The sequence below is a fragment of the Vombatus ursinus genome, unplaced genomic scaffold, assembly GCF_900497805.2.
Source record: "Vombatus ursinus unplaced genomic scaffold, bare-nosed wombat genome assembly UNPS02000580.1, whole genome shotgun sequence".
Classification (NCBI taxonomy): Eukaryota; Metazoa; Chordata; class Mammalia; order Diprotodontia; family Vombatidae; genus Vombatus; species Vombatus ursinus.
This window is the reverse complement of record NW_020940358.1, coordinates 4877487-4900089: the sequence shown is the minus strand read 5'-3', so window position 1 is coordinate 4900089 and position 22603 is coordinate 4877487. Positions and strand designations below refer to the sequence as shown.

The following is a 22603-nucleotide window of genomic DNA, read 5'->3' as shown; positions in this document are numbered from 1 at the left end:
GGAAAATGAGAGGGAAAAGGAGTGAAAGGGAAGGAGGGAGAAAGAAGAAAAATGAGAGAGAAAAGGAGAGTGAAAGGGAAGGAGGGAGAGATGGAAGGAGAAAGAAGGAGTAAGGGAGTGAGAGAGAGAAGGGGAGAGGGAGAGGGACAAAAAGAAAGTGAGGGTAGGAGAGAGAGAGGGTGAAGGGAAAAAGAGGGAGAGAGAGGGAAACGGAGAGAAATACAAAGAGAGAGAAGGTGGAAGGGGCAGGAGGAGGTAAAGAGAGAGGAGGGAGAGAGAGAAGGGGAGGGAATAAGGGAAGGAGAGAGAGAGAAAAGAAGAGGGGGAGAGAGAGAAAAAGGGAAGAAAGGACAGGAACTGAAGGAGGGAAAGAGGAAGAGGGAGGGAAGGAGGGAGAGGAAGGCAGGGAGAGAGAAAGGGAGAGAAGAAGAAGGAAGAGGAGGAGGAAGAGGAGGAGGAATATGTATTATATATACGTGTGCGTGTATAAAATAACTTGCTAGGTAACATTGACAAGTTACTTCTCTGGACCTTTGTTTCTTCTACAAATTGAGGAGGTTGGACTATATGATCTCTAAGGTCTATCTCTTCAATCTCTAACATTCTTTAATTCTAGTTATCATTCATCCATCTTTTCAACATTAGCCCCAAGATACATTCTCTAAATGTCTCTGAAAACCTTGAAGTGATACTCTGACTGAAAAATCAAGACATGACCCAAAAGCACCCATGCAGGTGCATGTGCATGTTGTTGTGATCTGATCTTGGAAGCAAGTCCTCATCCTCCCCCACCCACACCCCACACCCCACACCCCACACACACATATACATGCACACATATATACACCACAATGCTGTCCCTGACTCTGTCTTTCCTGATGAGTCCAGCAGTTTCCAGGGCCCTGGACAACAGATGTACTCAAGAGCTCCTTACATTCACTTCACATTCACTTCTTACTGCAGTGAGCTGGATTTCTGCCAGGCTTTACTCCTTCCACCCCCAAGCTATGGCTCAGATGTCTCCTTCTCTATCCTAGTGTTCTTTGAGCAGCCCAGGCTGCTCCTGGGATCTCAGCCAGGGATGAGCTGGAGTAGATCCCTGAGATGCCCTTCACCTTGACTGCCCTATGGCTTCCCTCTCCTATGGAAAGACTTCCCCCTCCTAAGGACAGATGGCTCAGTTGGGCAGGAGGGCAGAGCAGGGATGGAGAGGCTGCCTGGCTCACCAAGAGTAGGAAAAAGAAAGCTTTCTGTAATTGCCACAAAAGCTGGACTATTACCTATCTAATAGAGAGAAGGGACATTAGAAATAAAGGGGTTATGAAGATGCAAATGAGATGATCTCTCTGGGTTCCCTGGATCCAGACTGTTTTTAATTCCAGGTTCATTTCCTTTCCCTCCCCATCAGAATAGCATTAGAGAGTGGAATTGCAAGACAGATGAGAGAGGGTGGAGACTTGGATGAGGAAAATGTTCCCAAAATGCCTCCAACGTCACTTCTTCCCAAGATAAACCAAGCTGCACTATGAAGGAGGTGTCTTCTTTCTCTCCCTCAGGATGAGTCAGAGTCACATCTCCCTTCTTTCAATAGCTAATCATAGGCACTTGGAGCAGGAAGGGCCCCCACCAAGATGATTCACTTCCCTTGCATGCAGGGAAAGCCAGTAGTCAGAGTTGGGAGTCCATCCTTCCATGACCTGGGGAGTGACAACTCAGAACCCTCTGATTCTGGTCCCCTATGAGCAAAGCACTGACAGACTGGTACAGGAGAAAGATGGGATATATTGCCCTGGCCATTGGGGAGCCCCTTTTCTGAAGGAGGAGGCAGTACAAACACAGGATGAGGATTTAGGGATATATACAGCAGCACACAAGCAAGCATAACCTAATCCATAAGGATCCCTGGTTTCACAGCATGGACCAGCTCCAACAAAGCCAGCTAAAATTATTTTCTGTAAAGTGAGATCCACAGCCTTCCATTATGAAACCAAAAGTGTGTTCCCAAAGGGAGGAAATAAAGTTCCCCAAAACCTAAATATAAAACCTCTGATGAGGAAAAGCTTCTCTAATTCTTTGCTGACAGTCTGAGTGGTACACTGAGGCTCTGAGTGGGATGTTAAAGATTCCAGAAAAAAGCCTCCAGCACCATGGACAGACAGATTTTTCTATGGAGACATTATGGAAGGTCAGAGAGAAGAATCACACAGGATGATAAAATAAAGATGGGGCAAGACCTGTACAATTCCATAAGATCACAGAAGAGATATGATAAGGCATCTCTCTCTCTCTCTCTTCTTGGCAGAAATAGGGGACTACAGGTGGGGGACACTACAGATATTGTCCCACTTTTTCAATGTGCTGCTTAGTTTTGACAATTTTTTCCTTCTTTTAAGTTCTTTGACATAAGGAATGGCTCTCTGGGAGAGGAAGGGAAGAAAGATACATTAGGATGGAGTAAAAACCATAAAATCAATAAAAATGGAGGAGGAAGAAGAGGAGGAGAAAAAGGAAGAAGAGAAGGAGGAGGAAAAAGAAAAGGAGGAGGAGGAAGAAAGGAGGAGGAGGAGAAGGAGGAAGAGAAGGAGAAGGAAGAGGAGGAGGAAAAGGAGGGGGAGGAGGAGAAGGAGGAGTAAAAGAAGAAGGAAAAGAAGGAAGAGGAGAAGGAGGAGGAGGAAGAGGAAGAGGAGGAGGAGGAAAAAGAGGAGGAGGAAGAGGAAGAGGAGGAGGAGGAGAAGGAGAAGGAGGATAAGGAGAAGGAGGAGAAGGAGAGGGAGAAGGAGAAGGAGAATCATCTTAAATTCTCTGTTAGGTCCACAGTATCCTAAGGGATATAGTGCAAAGCATGAGGAAATTTCAAAGGTATTCTAGATCTTTCTGACTCCAGCTCTACCCTCTCCCACCTCGACTTGGGGTGATGATCTTCTAGCAAACTTAAATACACATGATTTCTGTCTGCAAATAGTTGAAGAGTTGTCATGTGAAAATGGGACTAGGTTTAGTCTGTTCAGCCAGAAAAGGAGAACCAGGAGCAATTATTGGTGATTGAACAGAAGCAAGGTTTAGGGTGAAGGGAAAACTTCTTAAATATTAGAGCTGTCCAGAAGTGGAGCAAGCTCCATTTTGCCTTTCAGGAGGTCTTCAATCCATGGCTGGATGGCTACTTGTCAAGTACATCATAAAAGGGATTCTTTCTCAGCTATGAATTGGACTAGATGGCCTCAGTAGGGGTCTATGCTTCTGGAATTCTTATTAATTAGAATTCTTAATTAATTTTTACCAATTAATTAATATTAATCTGGAGTTCTTATTCATTCTAATTAATAGTCACTGAACCCATTTTATTTGCAGGCTATGATCAGGATTTGACCTTTCAGCTCCCTCCAACTATCTCTTCAGAAATACCTTCCCCACCCCCAGGATTCACTACAGTAAGAAGCCGGAGGATGGCTGAAATGAAAGGTCCCCATCAGGCTTCTCTGAGAAGCAAAGTCAGGTCTCCTCCAAATGAGAAGAGGCCAATTTGGAGGAGGGAGAATGAAAAATTAAGTTTCCCTAAGTGATAGGGCAGTGGCAGTACCTCCTACCCACTGGCCCCATCTACCCATCTACAAGGTGGTACACTGAAAGGGAGGCCTCCCTTCAAAGGAATCAGGGCTGGCAGTGAAGGTGCAGAAGAAACAAATATGCATTTCCATTGAATTGGAGTTTCAGAAACTGAGAGCTCACCAAAGTTCTAGAAAGAGAATAGAGTGATGACACAAGGCTGAAGGAGATCCCAGAGAGAATGCAAATCAGTTGGAGGAAGGGAGGAAGAGAGAAAAACAGAGACAGACAGACAGAATGACTTATTTTAACACTTGGGCTACTGAGCCTGGGTCTATTTACCAAGGCAGAAGGAAGACAATAGCAGAGAAGGCAAGCAGAAGAGTTCGGAAAGGAACTAGTATTTAGAGCAATTTGACTTGCTTGGGTCAAATGGATGAATTAATGAAAGAATTGTCCCTATGGATCACCCAGGCTGGAGGCTTACTACGTGATGTGATTTGGGGAACAAGTAAAAGGCCCTGAACTACCCCAAATATCTCCGTTGGCCTGACATGATACATCAATCCTTCCTTCATTTCTGTCCTGAAATCTTTTAGACAATACTCAGGTACACTGTCTCCCAAAGGCCTCAGCTGAATAAAATGCGCACATCATGAGATCATAAATTTAGAGCTAGAAGATACTTTAGGGGCCATCTACCCCAACTCCCTCATTTTATAGATAAGAAAACTGAGGCATAGGGAATTTGGGACTTGCCCAAGGTCATACAGAGAATGAGTGATAGAGACAGGGTTTAAACCCAGGTTATCTGACTCTCAAGTCAGTTCTCCTTCCACTGTAACACACTCCATGTTACCTGGTAGCCTTTCCCATTAATCCATATCTTGGGAGAAGACACAGGGTTTTAGAACATCAGTATGGGTAACATGGTAAAAAATAAAGTGGGTGTCAGGGAGGAGGAGCAAAGGAGGCTAACCACCAAACACCATTTTGTCTCCAGAAAGCCCTTTACATGAAAACTGTTCTGGAACCTCTTGACCCAAATTAGTCGTCAGGGACTCAGTCAGGATTTCTAAATCAAAGAACACCCAATTCTACCCTATAAGGACGGTTTGTCCAAAGGACTAGGCCTCGTTACCACCCCACCTCTAATCCACACTGTGCTCTCATGGGCTTCCACTATACCCCATGTAAGGCCTTCTTGCATTCAGAAATGGAGTTAGAGCCCCTCACATATAGTCCTCGCCTTGTCCTAGATCCAGGAGGTTTAAAGAGCTACGTCCCTCCCTGCTTTCCTAAAAACTGTCATTCATGTTTCCTCTCTCATTGTCTGACCAACAGACATGAAGACTGGGCTTCCCCACTCCTAGTCACCAGAAAATGACAGATTCCAAATCTGCCACTAACTATAAGACCTTTGGCATGGTGGCCGCCAAGAGCCATAGTTACTCCAACAAATCAAGCTCCCTTTGTGGGATTATGCTTACATCTACTGTCCTTTCCTTGATACTGAAAGAGGAGAAGCTGAGCAGCATCCCCAGACTGAGAGCCCCAGCCACCCAGGGAAGTCTCCCTGCCTGGCCCCTGGCACAGGGCAGAGAGAAGCAAGGCTCAGCATCTACATTATCTAAGGAGCCTAGTCTTACGGAGACAGGACAGAAGGAAGAGATGGCTAGTAATGGCCTGAATTTACGTTCCTACAAGGACAGAGGAGAAAGAAGACAGGGAGGGATCCTGCCCTACTGAGATTAGGGGCATGTGTATATATACATACACACCCATGTATGTATGCATATGTATATATGTGTATTATGTTAAATATACATACATATATATTATACGTAATAAGGCTCATGAGACAATGTGATATAGTGGATAGACAGCCTCAAATCCAAATTTCTTACTCTGATACACATTGGTTGTGTGATCCTAGGCAAGTCACTTATTTTACAGGCAGTGTTCTTTGTAGAGAAAGTGCCAAGCTAAATTAGTAGATAGAGTTTTCTCAGCCTAAAGTTCCCTATATTAATGAAATCACAGGTCCACTTGCTTTCCCTAGATTTTGTTGTTGTTCAGTCGTTTCAGTTGTGTCCAACTTTTAGTGGCTGCATTTGGGGTTTTTCTTGGCAAAGATACTGGCATGGTTTGCCATTTCCTTCTCCAGCTCATTTTACAAATGAGGAAACTGAGATAAAAAGGGTTAAGTGACTTGCCCAGGGTCACACAGCTAGTAAGTGTCTGAAGCTGGATTTGAACTCAGGAAGATGAGTCTTCTTGACTTCAGGCCCAGCACTCTATCTACTGCAACACCCAGTTTCCTAGACACACACAACAGAGAATATGACCTCTCATCTCTAATTGATAAGCTTATTATCTTCAGTGCCCACACCAGCAGAGAGGAGTAATGAACCTGCTTTAAGGAACTTTCCTCCTACCTACCAGTGGGTCTAGATTCGGGGGTCCTGGGGTCAGACCTTGGCTCTGCCCCTTACTACCTTTATGACTTTATGCATGTCACCTAACCCCACTCAGTTTCTTCACCTGTAAAATGATGTGTTTGGATGAGATCTCCTTTCTATCCCTAGATCTGTAATTCTATGAACTGGAAAGGAAAATGGAAGAAAAGGCCCAGACCCCTGGCCAGGACCTTCCTGAAGAACAAAATTCAAATCAGGTCCCAGGTTCAGGTATCGTTTTCACCCACGAGCTATTCTCAGAAGGAATGTTCAGGATCATCTTCCAGGCCAGCAACTAGAGACCTTTGGCAGGCCACCTTCCTGAAGCAAAGCAGAGGAGGAGCTGCTGCTGCTGCCTCTTGCTCAGGACATGGGGCACGTGTGCTGGGAGGGATCCTGCCTGTTGTCCCTTTCCTGGGGAAGAAGGAGTATAGAGGCAGAGAACATTAGCAACAGAAGCAACTTTAGCAATCATCTAGTTCAACCTCCTAGAAGAAACTGAACAACAGAGCCCTGAGTGCCTGTATACCAAGCTCAAAAGCACAGACTGCTCTGGGGATATACTGATACCCAGTGTGACATAAAAGGCAAAAAAGAGAATAGATAAAGATCAGTCAGTGGCAGAGAGAAAGGACTAAACAACCAATACCATTACAGCCCAGATCCAGTCAACCCAAGGGCAAAGGAAGCACAAGATGTAAAAGAGGTCCAAGTGGTCCAGCGGTAAAATGGACAGCGCCCTGGATTAACAGGCAGCAATTGGAAGCCCTGAATCCTAACCCAGAACTGCACTGTCTAACCTTAGCTCATTTAACTTGTCCTAGTTTCTTCATCTATAAAATGTGCTTCCTCACAGGGCTGCTTTGAAGATTAAATAAAGAACAGATATAAAAGTGCTTTGAAAAATATCTAACACAGCACGAATACAAGGTATGATTCTCCTTCTTATATTTGATGGGGTGGGGAGGGGGAAGGGGCGGTTACCCTTGGTTCCCAAAGGCTTTGTCGATGGAATCCAAGGGAGGCAGAATGGCACAGTGAAGAAATCACAGGAGCTAGAGGCCTCAATTCAAATGAAATCCCACCTCTCATGCTTAGTACCTATATGACCTAGTGCAAGCTACCCAGTTTCTCTGAGCCTCAGTCTCCACATCTGTAAAAACAAAGGGATTGGGCTAGTTGGCATCTAAGCTCCCTCCCAGTTCTAGACCTATGATCCTAAGACCTCTAGTGGATTCTGTCTAGCTGGGAAAGCTTCAAGCACAGTTCCAGTGATAAACTATTTGTCTGAGGGCCAGTCTAGCTAAGCTCAGAAAGACTCATACACTAGAAGGTGGGCTAGCAACTGATGAATATTTTTTGGCCACAGAAAGCCCTAGAAGGCCCACCTGTGAATGGCATGGAGGATTCACATTCTGAGTCAATGAAAGGAGCACCCATCCCAATGAAATCATGGAAATCACACAGCCCACTTTTGTCTCTCTATCCATGACTCCCTCGGGGTGATATCCAGCCAGTAAAGAGAGGGACTTGTCCCCGGGCTCACATGGCCCCTGACTTACTCCCTTCTCTCTGTCCTTCATAGATACTGTGGGCCACTAAGCTTCACAGATAGAACAAAGAGGTTAAGGATCTCTGGTCCATATCATGACCTGTCCCCTCTAGCCCATGTGCCTGCCAAATGGACTGGCTCCTCATCTGTATGTCGCTGGATCAAGGCTTCTCTGGATAAGTCTCACATACTCTGAATCAGGCTCATGGGTAGGGACAGCTCTGTCTTCTCTGAAATCAGCATGGCCCTTCCCTGCTGTGAGTGTGGGCGCTACTCCAGATTCAGGTCACATCTGGTTGTAAATGTTTTTCCCTTCCCACACAGGTTTCAGAAGCCTGATCATCCAAGTCAAGAAAAGCCCCCTTGGCCCTCCCTAAAGAAGAGGGCAAGCCACCTAGGTTCCTGGGGTTCCTGGGGAAGCCACTTACATTTGGGGATGGCTCCAACATGTTGTCACCATGCCAGCCTGAGATGGGCACAAAGGGGACTGTGGCAGGGTTGTAGCCAATTTTCTTGATGTAGGCGCTGACCTCCTTGACGATTTCGTCATAGCGCTTTTCACTGTAGGGGGGCTCTGTGGAGTCCATCTTGTTGATCCCCACAATAAGCTGTTTCACACCCAGAGTATAAGCCAGCAAGGCATGTTCCCGGGTCTGCCCATTTTTGGAAATGCCAGCTTCAAACTCTCCCACACCAGCAGCCACAATCAGCACCGCACAATCAGCCTAGCAGAGAGGCAAGGAGGAAAAGGAAGAAAACAAGCATTTATTAAGCTCCTACTATGTGTCATGCACTTTAAAAATATTTACTCATTTGATCTTCACATCACCCCTGAGAGGGTAATGCTATTATTATCATATCCATTTTACAGTTGAGAAAACTAAAGGTAAGTGACTTGCCCAAGGTTATACAGTTAATAAGTATCTGAGGCTGGATTTGAACTCTGGTCTTCCTCACTCCAGACCCAGTGCTCTATCCATTGCACCACTTAGCCACCTATAGAAGGTAGAGATGATCTCCAATTATCCAATCTCACTTTCATTCATAGGATCATAGATATAGAACTGAAAAAAACCTCACAGGCCATCTAATCCAACCCTCTATTTGACAAATAGGGAAACTGAGGCACAGAGAAATGGCAAAGTAGATAGAGCACTGGATTTGGTGTCTAAAAGAGTTGAGTTCAATACTTACTGTGTTTCCCTGGCCAAGTCACTTAACTTCTGTCTGCCTCAGTTTCCTTACCTATAAATTGAGAATAATAATAACACCTACCTCCCAGGACAGTTGTGAAAATCAAATGAGATATCACATGAAATTATTTTGTAAACTTCAAAACACTATATAAATGCTAGCTCTTATTATGCGACTTGCCTAGGGTCAGAGATTGGATTTAAACTCAGATCTTCTCTGGAAACAATGTCATAAGGGGGAGCTAGGTGCACTCACTAGCTGTGTGACCCTGGACAAGTCACTTAATCTCAATTGCCTCGCAAAAAAAAAAGAAAGAAAGAAACAGTGTTGTATCCCTTATACCTACTACTACTCTTCCTCAAATTGCCTTCAACCTTCCTACCTTACCCTCCAAAGCACCCCACATTTTCCCCATATCTATAGATCAAGGATGCCAAAGGATACTTCTTTTCCATATCCCCCATTCAGAAAAAGAGAAAACTAATTTACTCTGTCCTCCCAGTGACAGAGACCAGATTGGATAGTCAGGTCACTACAGGGAAGGCTCAAAGTCAGTGCCCTACCAACTCCAAACCAGCACCCCCTCTTGCCACATCTGCTCCCACGTCTGTATGGGGAAGCCAGATGTTCAGCCGGAGACTACATCAAGCTTTTTACTACTGCTGGAGACAAGATGGAGAGTTGAATAGGGATGGGTTGGTAGACTTCAGCCCTGGAGACAGAAGAGGATCATGGGAAGGGAGGGACAAAGAGTCTGACTGAGTCCCATCTGAATGCCCACGGGCAGCAGAGTTACAGCCATTCTCATAAAACACTGACAAATGGGCATGACCTCCCAGACATGCTCCTTCTGCCATGTGCTACTCACTGAAGGGGCCTTCACTGGGTCAGACACTCCCCAGACTTCCCTAATCCTCTAGTGCCCATTTCCAAAAACCCCTCACTGGAAAACAGGAGAGGCAGCGAATAATAATTTTTCTCCAGTTAGTCTCAGCAGCCTCTTTCTCTGAGAACAATTAAACACCTGCTCTACCACTGTTTCCAGACAACTTGAGCCAACAGCACTTTCCCTAAGCAGATGACTCTCAATAGCAACTCTAAATTGAATCACAGTGGTACATGGGTGCTGAGGTGCACAGAGGCCTCTATCATTGGCCACCTTGTAATTCAACACGGGGTAGGTGTCCCTGGGGCCTAATTAAAGCTCCCACGCTCATCGATGGTTGATGCAAAGGGGGACTAGCCAGACAGACTGGGGAACTGTCCTCAGGCCCCAGAAAAATACTATTTGCTCAGCCAAGATCCACATTCAAAGCCTGCACGATGTTTCAGGCCATCCTCTTTTCCCACTTCAACTTCCGTGCTTTGTCCTGAGCAGGAAGCTCCCCTCCTTTCGAATAGTTCCTGAACTCTCACATCCTCCGAGAAGCCATTCTCAAATTATCAGAAAAGACCCTCTCCTTAGATCCTCCTTATCTAGACATAGAAGTCCTATAGTTACTCCCTTACTTCACTCCTAAATGCCCTGACCCTAGATCCCAACATGATGAATTTACGAGCATCTGTCTGAGTTTGGGAAGCAGGGTGGTATAATGCAGAGAAGTAATGAACCATGCCCTATTCTTACTTTATCCACTAATTAGGTTTGCGACTGACTCAGATCATTCCTTGGGATAGCTCCAAGAGTCAAAGGATCATCAATTTATACCTGGAAGGGACTTCAGCAGCCCACTCATCCATTCCCCTCCCTTATATGAGAAAACAGAGGCCTATAGAGGTAGAGAGGTTTACCCAAGGTCTGTTGTTGTTCAGTCATTTCAGTCATGTCCAACTTTTCATGACCTCATTTGGGGTTTTCTTGGCAAAAATACTGGAGTATACCTTCTCCAGCTCATTTTATAGATGAGGAAACTGAGGCAAACAGGATTAAGCAACTTGCCCAGGGTCACACATTTAGAAAGTGTCTGAGGCCATATTTGAACTCAGGTCTTCCTGATCCCAAGCCCAGTGCCACACAAGCAGTAAGCGGCCAAGCAAGGATTCAAACCCAGGTCCTCTGATTCCAAGTCCAGTATCCTCTCCATGGCAACATGCTTTCCCGATGGACCTCAGTGTCCTCATCTGTTTGTTAGATGGAGCTGATAATCATTATCATGCCTCTCTCACTGAGGGAGATAATGCATCTTCACCAGTGTTTTAATTCTTCTGTTTATGTGTGTCTATGTTAACTTGTCTTTGATTATAAACCCCTGGATAAATCCTATGGAGCTCTCTTAATGTGCTCCCTACTAGCTCTATATGTTCCTTTAAAAGATGGTGGTGGTAGTGGTGGTGGTGGTGGTAGTGGTAAGCACAGGCTGGCAGTGTCAAAAGATATAAGACCACATACCTGAAGAAGAAGGAAGAAGAGGAGAAGGGTGCTCACTCATGGCAGGAATAACCTCCCCATAACTAAAGAATTTGATACCCAAAGAATCTCACGGACAGAAACTTTACTTTTAAGGACAACTAGGTAATACAGTAGATAGAGTATTGGACCTAGAGTCAGGAAGACTTTCAAATCCAACTACAGACATTTACTGTATGACCTTGGATAAGTCAATTAACCTCTGTTTGCCTCAGTTTTCTCATTTGTAAAATGGAAATAATAATCCCTACCTCCCAAGGTTGCTATGAAGATCAAATGTGATAACATTTGTAAAGTTTGCCTGGCGTATAGTAGATACAGTATAAATGCTAGCTAATATTATTATTATTATTAGTTATTATGATCCTCATTATTCATGGAGCATGCACCATGCAGCCTCTACCTTCTTCAGACTATTCCCTGCTCCTCACTTCCCCCCCCTTATCATCCCTCACCTGCCCCTCACCTGCCAGAGCTACTGCCCACCTGGGAAGTTCCTGTGATCATGTTCTTGATAAAATCTCTGTGTCCTGGCGCATCAATGATGGTGATGTAGTATTTGGTCGTCTCAAACTTCCAAAGAGAAATGTCAATGGTGATCCCCCTTTCACGTTCAGCTTTGAGCTTATCCAGGACCCAGGCATACTTAAAGGAGCCTTTCCCCATCTAAAGATTGATCAAGAGAGGAAAAAATAATAGAGAGACAGAAGTTAGCCTTGAAAAGAAACAACAGTGTGGCAGATTTAGTCTTGACGTATCAGGAGGCACTGGATCCTGCATGGCCTCATGTGATTGATAATAAATGCTAATGACCAAAAATCATATCTTGGGAAATGAAGGCAGTTTGTTTTCAAGGAAAAGAGCACTAGATTATGAGTCAGGAAGTCTGATTTCTAGCCCCAGTTATGGTATTAGCTGCATGATTTTCTGCAATCTACTTTCCCTCTCTAGACCTGCCCCCTCCTTTGAGGGGACTGGACCATGTGATTCCTAAGGCTCCTTCTGTCTGGGAAGGCAACATGGAATACTGAAAAGAGAAATGGCTCTGAAGTTTTGGGTTCAAATATCATGATCTGATGCTTCCTACCTGCATAGCCTTAGGCAAGGCAAGGGACAAGTCACTAAACTTCCCTGGGACTCAGTTTCTTCATATATAAATTGAGGGTCTTATAAACTAGACGGCTTCTGAGGTCCCTTCTAGATCCAGATGTAGGAAAGCATGAAATGTTGTGTTCCTCTCCCTCTCCTCCCCCTCCTCCCCCTCCCTTATACAACTGTCAAAAGCATTTCCTCAACTAAAGTTCATTCAAAAATTCCCCAGTAGGGGGAGCAAATTGAAGCATACAAGAATTTTTTTTTTAATAGAAAAACAAATTAACTGATGTTGACAGATACCTTGTTTTCCCCAGAGGTCAGGGGTTACATTGCACCAATCCAAGAATTATAATGCATCTAGGTATTTCTACCTATTAAACGGCTGTTAAAATCTTGTGAATTAATGCAACATCAGTCAATTTTTCATTTTTTTTCTAAAGTCCTATCAGGTTATATCTTGAAGAATTCTTGAAGATCTCCAATCCCATACGCTTGAAGAGGGGGGAAAATGAGGGCTAGAGAAGTAAAATAATTCACCCAAGATCACACAGTTAGTGAGCAGCAAAGTGAGGACTTCACCCCAATTCTCCTGATGCCAGGTCCATCACTCATGCCACTACAACCTGCTGCCACCATTCTCCTGGCAAGGATCTTCAATTAGGATCTGTGGTTTCCTTTCTCTGCCCCTCTTCCAGACCCAATCTGCCTCATGAAGCTGTAATCATGGTTCTCTCACTAACCTCAGCTGCTTGGCCCAGAAGGAGAACCATTTCAAGGGTGGGGGGCTTGCCTTTTCTGAATAGAATCCAGCATTGGTTAGCAACGAATCCTGGAGTGCCAGAGGAAGGCAAAACCTCAGATGGATGGAGAGGGATCAGCAGCCCATAACCAACTATTCTAGAGCATCCAATAACTGCTATGGGCTAGAGCTGATATGAGTGTATGCTTCAGGGGACAGGTGGTTGGGGTTAGGGCCCCACTATGGGATTTGCTCTCCTCAGAGTGCAAAGTCTTCCTGCCAAAGAGGCATATCTCAGCTTTTAGAGTGAGTAAGTTACATGCCTTCTCATGCTTGCTGTAACTTTTTTCCTTCTTAAGCATATGCAGGGAACTTAGGGAGGGGAAAGGAGAACCACACAGTTCAGATGACATAGCAGGATTAAAAGGCTTATAGCCCAAGATTAGGAGGTTCTGAGGCCCTCAGCCAAAAGGCCAGTGCAAATGCCTTTGAATTTTCCTAAAGTAGTAGCTTCAAAGGAAGAGAGAGTGCTACTTTTAATGCTTTAATTACTGATAAACAGCTGAGAACATCTGGGTGCCAGGCTGGCTGTAGGGAATTGACCAAAAAGGTTATGAGGTAGCATGTCACAGTCATGTGAATGTCATCTCCCTCAGCACACCGGTCCTGAGAGACCCAGGTATGTTATTAAATGCAACCTGGTATTCTGAAAACTTCTTCCCTTGGGCCCCTCTGACCAACCCTGGCACATCCATTCCTACCCAAAGAGGCCCCTGGAGACACTTACAGACCCCTTGGCCTCATCTACCTGACCCAGTAAGTCCGCATCTCTGCTCAGGAAAGGAGCTCCCTCCAGCTGAGTGCTCTGAAGTCAGCCATGCCAACCCTAAGCCAGGTACCAAGTTCAGTCTTAGACTCAGCCCCTCCTAGACTGTTCCAGACAAGGATACCACTGTTTTCTGCCCAGAAGGACACAGGGCTTTTCAGCTTAACTAAGGTGAGCAATGGACATGAAACAAGAGCAACAAGAATCACTTTTGACAAACTCCCAGTCTTCCTCCCTCTCCCCACCCCCACCCAGCAGCTGCTTCAGGGCTCCCTAGCCAGGGCAGCTTCCCCAGCCTTGGCAAAGGGCAAAGTTGCAGTCTGGTTTTTTACATGCACTCGAGGCCTCCATTTCCTAGTAATGCAACCTTGTGAAAGAAAAACCTTCCCCAGCTCAGCATCAGAAAATGGAGTCAGGAAGCTCAGTCAATTGGCTATTAATAGTAACTCTGAGTCCTGCATATTCTGCCTGCCTGGAAGAGGTGAAGAACTGCCCAGCCCATCAGCACTTTGGGTAATCAGCCTCTGCCTTCATTTGCCAGATAGGAATCGCTGTCTGAGGAAGGTCGAGCTGTTGGGGACCTCAGGGATTTTATCTTTACCGGCATAGTAAAGAATATTCTGATCTGAATTAAATAAAATCAACAAATATTTATCAAGTACCTATGACTTACAAGGTTTGTTCTGAACACTACAGAATATAACCACCCTGTTTACTGAGTCGGCTAGCAATCAAGTCAGATGTAATTATTGTGGAAGGCTATTTGGGTTCCTCTGCAGAGCAAAGCCAAAAGCACTGTTGGCTGAAGGCTCCAAGCTCCATTTGCAGCCCGAAAAACTCAGGTCTGGCTCCTAGGGGCACAGCAGGGGGCTGAGTCCCTGATCTTAAGCCCTGTCCTTCAGTGCAGGCTGGGGACTCGGAGCTTTGTGGTCCTGCTCCCCTTCTACTGCTGTTTTTTTTTTCCCCAGCCAGAACCCAGGAGATAATATCATAAACTCACAGATGCCAGGTTTCATGCATTGTGTACTTAGCATAAAAAACCACACACTTGTCCTACCTTCAAAAGAGGTAAAATGAGCCCTAGAATAGAGTGGGGTCAAGCCCACTGATCTGTTCTGTGAGAAAACCAGTCCCCCTGGTGGGAGAGGGGGGAAGAGGAGGAGGGAATAGGGAAAGGAAGAGAAAAAGAGAGGAGAGGGGAGATGGGAAGGTGAGAGGAAAGAGAAAAGGGGAGGGTGAAGGAGAGGAGAGGAAAGGAGAAGAGGGGAGAGGAGAAGAGAGGAGAGGAGGGGAAATAAAATGAGGGGGAGGAGAGACAGGAGAAAAGAAAAGAAGGGAGGAGATGGAAGAGGAGCAAGGAAAAGGGTAGGCAAAGAATAAGAGGGAGAAGAAAATATAGGAATAGGGGGAAGGGAAAGGGGACAGGGAACAGAAGAGGTAAGAGGAGGGGGAGAAGAAAGAAGAGGAAGGAGGAAGTAGCAAAGTAGAAAAAGAGAAGAAAGGAAAGAATGGAAAATAATAGGGAGAGGAGGGGAGAAAAAGTAGGGGTGGGTAGGTAGGAAGGAGAGGGGAAAGAAGAAAAGGAGAGGGAAAGTATAGGAGTAGGTAGAGGGAAAAAGGAAAGGGAAGGAAAAAAGAGAAGGGGAAGGGAGAGAAAGAAAGGAAAAAGGAGAAAATATAGGAATGGGGAAGTGGGATGGAAAGAGGACAAGGGAAAGGGAGGGATGGGAATACAGACAACGAGGGAGAACGGAAGGAGAGAGGTGACTGGGAAGGGAGGGGGTAAAGAGGGACAATGGGAAGGCAATAGACAGTAAAGAGAGGAAAAAGGGATGGGAATAGGAAAGAAAAGGGAAGAGGAGGGGAAGAAGGTAATAGATGAGTAATGGAAACAGAGGCAACCAATCACTACAGTCTCACTCACCTCTGCAGCCTCCTTCTCAAATTTTTCAATGGTCCTCTTGTCAATGCCCCCACATTTGTATATGAGGTGCCCCGTGGTAGTAGACTTGCCTGAATCTACATGGCCAATGACGACGATATTGATGTGAGTCTTCTCCTTACCCATCTTGAAGGGTATGTGTTGGGGGCGGGGAGGGGGCCAACTCAACCTAAAAGGTTAGGATACTGGGTGGGGCAGGGGCTCTTCAGACAGTGGAAACTGAGCCGAGTTTTTGTGTAGGCTGGAAGAGAAAATAGGTAACAAAGAGGCTCAAAAGAGTCCCCAACAAAAGCTCCATCCAGGGCAGGGAGACCTTGTCAGCAGCTCTAGTGCTGGCATAGGCTAGGGATCTCTCTCTGTCTGTCTCTCTCCTTTGTGTATCCATCTCTTTTCTGTCTCTCCCTCACCCCTTTCTCTGTCTCTTCCTCTCAATCTGTCTTTTTGTCTCTCTGTCTCTCTTTGTCTCTCCTCTCTCTACATATATAATATATATATTGCCATCTCTTTGTCTCTCTTCTCTCTCTCTCCCCCTTTATCTCTTTCTCTATCCCTCTCCTCTGTATATTCATCTTTTTTTCTGTCTCTCCCTCACCCCTTTCTCTGTCTCTTCCTCTCAGTCTCTCTCTTTGTCTCTCTGTCTCTCTCTCTGTCTCTGTCTCTCTCTCTCTCTGTCTCTGTTTCTGTCTCTCTCTCTGTCTCTCTCCCCCTCACTGAAGGCAGCAAGGGAGTGTTGTAGAGCCCTGTGGTCAATTCAGCTCTTCCTGGTCAAAATGATCCGGGTGAATAATCTAGGAACCCATACCAGCAAATCAAATCAGTCCTGACTGACTCAGTAACTGGGGTCCAAGAAGATTTGGCAATGGGGCCCATTGAGACCTGACCTCATTGTAACTATGTTTAAACCCACTTGGGAAAAGAAGTAGAATGAGATATGCAAACACCCCACCCCAAGAGTGAGCCACACAGTCTTCCTGGGCCCAGCCATTGCAGCAGCTTTGCTCTGTCTCCTCATGGTAATGACTAATCCCCCTGGACTCCAGCTCCAAATCTACCTACCCTACAACCTTCCATCCCCACCCCACCCCCAACTCCCCACACCCCATACATACACTCCATATGGGTCAGGAGAGATGGAGCTCAAGGGAGGACAGGCCAACAGTTCCAGGAACAGGATTAAGTTCTGCCTTTCTCCCATACAGCTAAAATAGACTTTACCTCCATCTGATGTACATGAATTTTCCCTGATGAGATATTCAGTGCTGCTGTCCTCTCTTCCCACCAACCCCACACACACATACACACTCTCTCTCTCTCTCTCTCTCTCTCTCTCTCCCTCCTTAAATCAAAGCTATTTGGAAAGGGAGCCATTTTTTTTTCCTCCTCCAGCACCACCCCCCCCAAAGCAATATTGGGAAGTCATAACCTGAGTGACAATATGTTGTCCAGATAAGGACACAACTCAAAATAGCTTCGGCTCTGGCCCTTTCTCCTTGGGTCTGAGCTGAAGGGTCAGGACTAGCCAGAGGAGCCAAAAAATCCAACCACCCAACCCTGCTTGGCTGGAATCGTGTTGGCTCCTGGTCGGGAAGAGAGGAAATCTAGGGATGCTCCACAGTGACCCCTTGGCAGGAATTATGATTAGCTCCTAACCTAGCCACACAGAATTGAGGTTTGTTAAGATCCAAAAGGTGCAAAAGATCTGGGAGGACAGAGTTTGTTTCCAAATCTAAGATGCCAAAAGATGACAGTTCCCTAAGGTCCTGTCAAAACCTCCTCCCATTTGTCTCACCTATAGACACATTTCTAATGGTAGAGATATCCATCTTTTCAGATTTCCCCCACTCTAGCTATAGGGGGGAGAGAGAGGGAGACTGAGATAAACAGACACAGAGAGAGACAGAGACACAGAGAGAGACAGACAGACAGAGAGACAGAGACCCACGCATAGAAATTCAGACACACAAACGACCACACACACACCTTGGATATCTAGAACCCAGAGAAGCCAAAAATATTCGTAGGAGTGGGCCCCCCTGAAGGACTGATGGAGGGGAGATTGGCAGGGGTATTTTTAAGTTGCCAGATCTGGTCAGCCTAACAACCCACCCCATCCGCCCCCATCCGCCCCCATCCGCCCCCACCCCACCCCCACCCCCCTGCCACCTCCTCACCCCACTCCCCATCTCACGTCAGCCTACCATTCCGAGAATCCCCAGAGGCTTAGGGCAATTGTCTTACAGGGAAAGCAGAGGTGACCCTGGAGCGGCCCTGGTCTCAGACCCCTCCTCAGGGGCAGCCAAAGGGACCGCCCTCTGAGAACCGCAAGGTCAAGGCTACCTCTGCTTGTGCTCTACGCGCTAGCCCGGGTTCCGGCTCCCAGGAGACCCCTCAAGGACGCACCTCGTTTTAAGAATGAGATAAACAAGCTACGACGCAGCACAACCCATCCCGAGCTGCGGCTGCTGCCCCCAGCTCTCAGATCTTGCAGGTGTCCTTTCCCAACGCCCACACCCCACTCCCTTCTCCGCAAATCCTGGGACAGGGGACTCGATGTGGGGAATCCTAGTCCCCCACTCCCCGGATAATCTACTTCTGAGCCTTCGCCTTCTCCCTGCTCTATCCCCGCTTTCTCCCATCCTGGGTCCCTGCCCCTCCCAGTCCCCGGGGACCTGGAGTAGAGGCGAGGGGCTGTTCTCATTGCGAGGAGGCCTCCCGAGGGGAAGGGAGGGGGCACAAGCGATCTTACCCGGAGCTGAGGTCTCAGCCAGAGGGACTGGCGGCGCCGGCTCTGGCGGTTTTATCTCCCTAGGAGGGGGTCCACCTATTGACGGTGACGGCGCAATGCAGTGACCCCCTGTACTACAGCAATGCGGTACAGGGCTGGAGAGATAGGAGGAGGAGGAGGAGGAGGCGGCGGCCGGGGCGGGGGGGGGGGGGGGGGGGGGGGGAGAGGAATGAGTGAAAGAAGGAAGGAGGAGATAGAGGCTGGATGGAGAGACAGAAAGACAGGAACGGAAGGACAGAGAGAAACCGAGAAAGCAAAAAGAGAAACAAGGAGAGAGCGTGAGAGAAATAGAGACAGGAAAACAGAGAAGGGGGGGAGAATGAAATTAGACTCCCTTAGACCGACAGAGACAGAGACAAAAGCAGAGGCAGAGACAGAGGCACAGGCAGAGACAGAGGCAGAGGCAGAGGCAGAGGCAGAGGCAGCAGAAGGTTAGTAGAGAAGAGGAGGCAAGGAGGGGAGTAGGAGAGAGAAGATGCAGGGGAAGGCAAGACAGGGGGAGTTGACAAGTTGAAGAAAGAGGCCAAAAGGACCCTGAGGACAAGGATGATGACACAATGCTAGGTCAGATGACAGTGGGTCATAGGAGGAGGATATGGATGGAGGGAAAGGAAGAAACCCTGACAAGGGCAGAAAGAAAGCCCAGGAGAAATTCAGGCTGACAAGGCGCTGTGAGTCGACTTAATGTGCATTATTCTAAGCCTTAGAATTAAAGTTGAATGAGGCCAGCCTTCAGAGATGGCCGAGGTGTTCCATGGGTGCCAATCCCTGCTGCAGGAAAAGGCTTCCCTACTGCAATCCTTCATGCACTCATTTAACAAATGTTTACTGAATCCCTACTTCGTGCAAGGCCCTGGGTGACGTTCCACCTTGTGAATTCAGTTAACTTGGTATTGTCTATGTGAGGATCCTCTGGCTGCTTGGTGGTTCTCTGAGGCTGAGTTTTTATCCCAGGATGCCTTCTTCTCCCCATTCCCCCCAATATAGCAACACTTTATGCTTGCTTCCCCCAATCAGTCAATGTGAGCTCAAGGAAGGCAAAGTCTTTGCATTATCAGCTCCAGTAAAGTATAATGAGGAAAGGAGAGCCTGCTGATGCTGAAAGAAAAAAATAGGATATTTTCCAAAGGCAAAGGGAAAAATCTTTGGATTATCCACACTAGAGTTCCTTTGAATGAACATCCCAAAAAACTTACCAGCCCCCTTATCGCATATAGAAAAAGAGGAAGGGAAGAGAGGTATGTTTGAAGAAGTAGATGGGGGAGTGTTGCTTTAACAGCAGAATAGGACCATAGATTTAGAAATGAAAGGAACATCAGAGATTGCCTAGTCTACCCCTCTCATTGTATAAATGAGGAAATTAAGGTCTAGATTGGTGAAATTACTTGACTAAGTACATACTGGTAGTAGGTTACAAGGCTGGGATTCGAACCCAGGCCCTCTGACTCCAAAATTCAATGGTTTTTCTGTTACACCTTGCATTTACAAGCATTAATATATTTGGAGGGAAGGGGAGAAGTAATCAGAGTTAAATGACTTGCCCAGGGTCACATAGCTAGTAAGTGTCTGAGGCCAGATTTGAATTCTGGTCCTCCTGACTCCAGGGCCAGTGCTTTATCCACTGCACCACTAAGCTGCCCCCATTAATACATTTTTGCTCAAATACCAGAACATTCAATCCTGAAGCCTTCCAGCTACTTAGAGTAATACTATGCTTAGGGCATTATCCATCTCAGCACTCAGGCTCTTCATTCATTCTTTTTTTTTTAAATAGTCCTTATTGAACACCTACTAGCGTATAGTGCTTAGATGGATAAGACCTGATCCCTGACTTCAAAGAGCTCATACTCTTGCTAGGAAGATAAGGAACATACATAGGTGAAAAAAAAAATTGCAGGAAAAAAAAGTGTGCAATATGACCAATGTACAGGGGAGAAGAATAATTGTGTTTAACAAGAGATAACAGCTCAAAAAATGTGCACGTATGACCTCTCAATTCATCCTCCCTTCTTGTCTATGATGACGTTCAGATAAAGGAGGGACAGCTGTGTTTCTGTGATGGTTAGGAACATAATCATGCCCAGGGTAGTAGGACAGACCAAATGTCCTTTCAAGGTCCCTTCCAGGGCTCTGACTATGACCCAACCAAAGGTTACAAAAAAGAAAACTATCATAACCCAGGTCACTAGAGCAAAGGAAGTATGATGGGAAGTGTGGTCCTCGGAGTCAAGAGGCCAATGGTCAGATCTAGGCACCTTTTACACACACACACACACACACACACACACACACACACACACTACCTGTGTGGCCATGGACAAGCATAGCAACAGCAATAGATACGGTGTCAGAACACTTGAATCTTGGCTCTGCTGTTATTAAATATAGGCAAACCACTGGTGTTCTCTGACCCTCAGTATCCTCATGTATAAATTAGGGTATTAGACTGTCTAATCTCTAAATTCTGTTCCAATTTCAAATCTTATAAACCAATATGCCTCTCCACTTCTCTTAATCCCAATTATTTTACCTGTAAGTGAAGGTAATAATACTCTTGTAAGTAGGAATTGTTTCATTATATTCATTTCAGCCTGGCACAGTGGTTGGCACGCAGGACGCACCTAATAAGTGCTTGCTGATTGATTGATTGATTGATTGTACTGTATTCAAAGGAATATGGTGAGGAAAATGTTTCATTACTCTTCAAACAATAAGCAAAATGGGAACCATTATTATTAGGATAGTTGGTATTTTCTAATACCTTCCATCCAAGAACCTCAGGCCATTTAGTTTGAGATCAGGCTGCCCGATTGTTGTTTTGTGGGGTTTTTTTTTAAATGACTGGCCTGCTTCCTTCTAACAAAAGGGTGACCTCACCTCTTATAAAGTCTGGTCGTCTATGACATGCCATGTCACCACAATAAGAGGTAAGGCTCAGAGAGGAATCGAAGGATGTGGGATTTAATTAAAGTGGCTTGGCTCCAAAGCAAAAGCTAGAAATGAAGCATTAGCCATCTTTGGCATTAGCACCTTCAAAGGAACTTTACTGTGTCTCAAGCTTTCATTCAGACCCTGGAGAGACCTTGAAAATCTCAGGGAAAGTCTTCCTCCTGGCCCTAAAATGGAACAATTCAATGAACAGGTTGAGGGCCCCTGAGTGCACTGCTTCCTTCAGGCAACACACTGAAGCTGGGTATTGCTGATCTAAAACACTCCTCATGAACACAGTCAGGCTAAATGAGGAACATGCTATCTCTGGAGTTGGGTGAGATGGATAGCACCCAGCTAACATCAGCAATAATGAAAGCCCATTGGTTCCTTTATGAGTGCATTCTCTGGCAAGAGCAGTCAGAACAGGTTAAACTCATTTTGGTCTGTACAGTCAGCAGCCATTCCTCAGCCAAAAGAGAAGTACACTATTACCAGTGTAACTGTCTAGAAGGAGGGCAAGTTCTAGAATGCATAAGGGAGAGCTGGGTCTAGGCTCAGGGGTCAGGGCTTGGCTGGGCTCTGGGCTGTGGGAGGCTGGATTCCAGACTCTGTACTGGTTCAGGACTCAAAGGTAAGGGTTCTGACCTTTTGGTTTTTTTTACTCTAGGGGCTGGGCTCAGGGGTCAGGGGTCAGGGCTCTGAGGATCAGGCTGCAGTCTGGTCTCTGGACAATAGGCTTTGGACTTGGGACAGAGTTGGGCTGCTTTAGACATCTAGCTTCTGGGAGTTGTTCTGAGTCAGACTGTGTTTTTCTGGGAGCTGGGCTCAGAGTTCAGAAAGATGAATTGGAGAGTGAACTGGGCTCCAGGTGATGAGCTCTAGGGGCTGGGCTCTGGGCTCTGCATCACAGAATAATCAAAATGGTTGCCATAAACAACCTGTCCGGGCTATGGGGTGGGGAAAGAGGGTCAATAGCATTTGCTTTATTCACATTTATGTAGTTTACAATTTGCAAAGTGGTTTTCTCATCACAGCCCTATAGATAAGTATTATCCCTATTTTGCAAATGAGAAATAGTCTCTGGGAGACTGAATGATTTGCTGCCTAACTAATAAATATCCAAGGTGGGA

At 46.1% G+C, this 22603-nt stretch overlaps 1 protein-coding gene across 1 annotated transcript in view; it reads right to left on the bottom strand.

The window, feature by feature from the left end:
• EEF1A2 (eukaryotic translation elongation factor 1 alpha 2) overlaps positions 1-18657 on the bottom strand; it is a 30040-nt gene extending 11383 nt beyond the window's left edge. Inside the window, exons 1-4 of the mRNA XM_027848799.1 lie at positions 18504-18657; positions 15740-15998; positions 11642-11821; positions 7983-8279 (exon numbers count right to left, since the gene is read on the bottom strand). Of these exons, the coding sequence (XP_027704600.1) occupies positions 7983-8279; positions 11642-11821; positions 15740-15883 (621 nt within the window). The 5' untranslated portion in view covers positions 15884-15998; positions 18504-18657. The remainder of the gene's footprint in view (positions 1-7982; positions 8280-11641; positions 11822-15739; positions 15999-18503) is intronic.
• Between the last annotated feature and the right edge of the window lie 3946 nt (positions 18658-22603).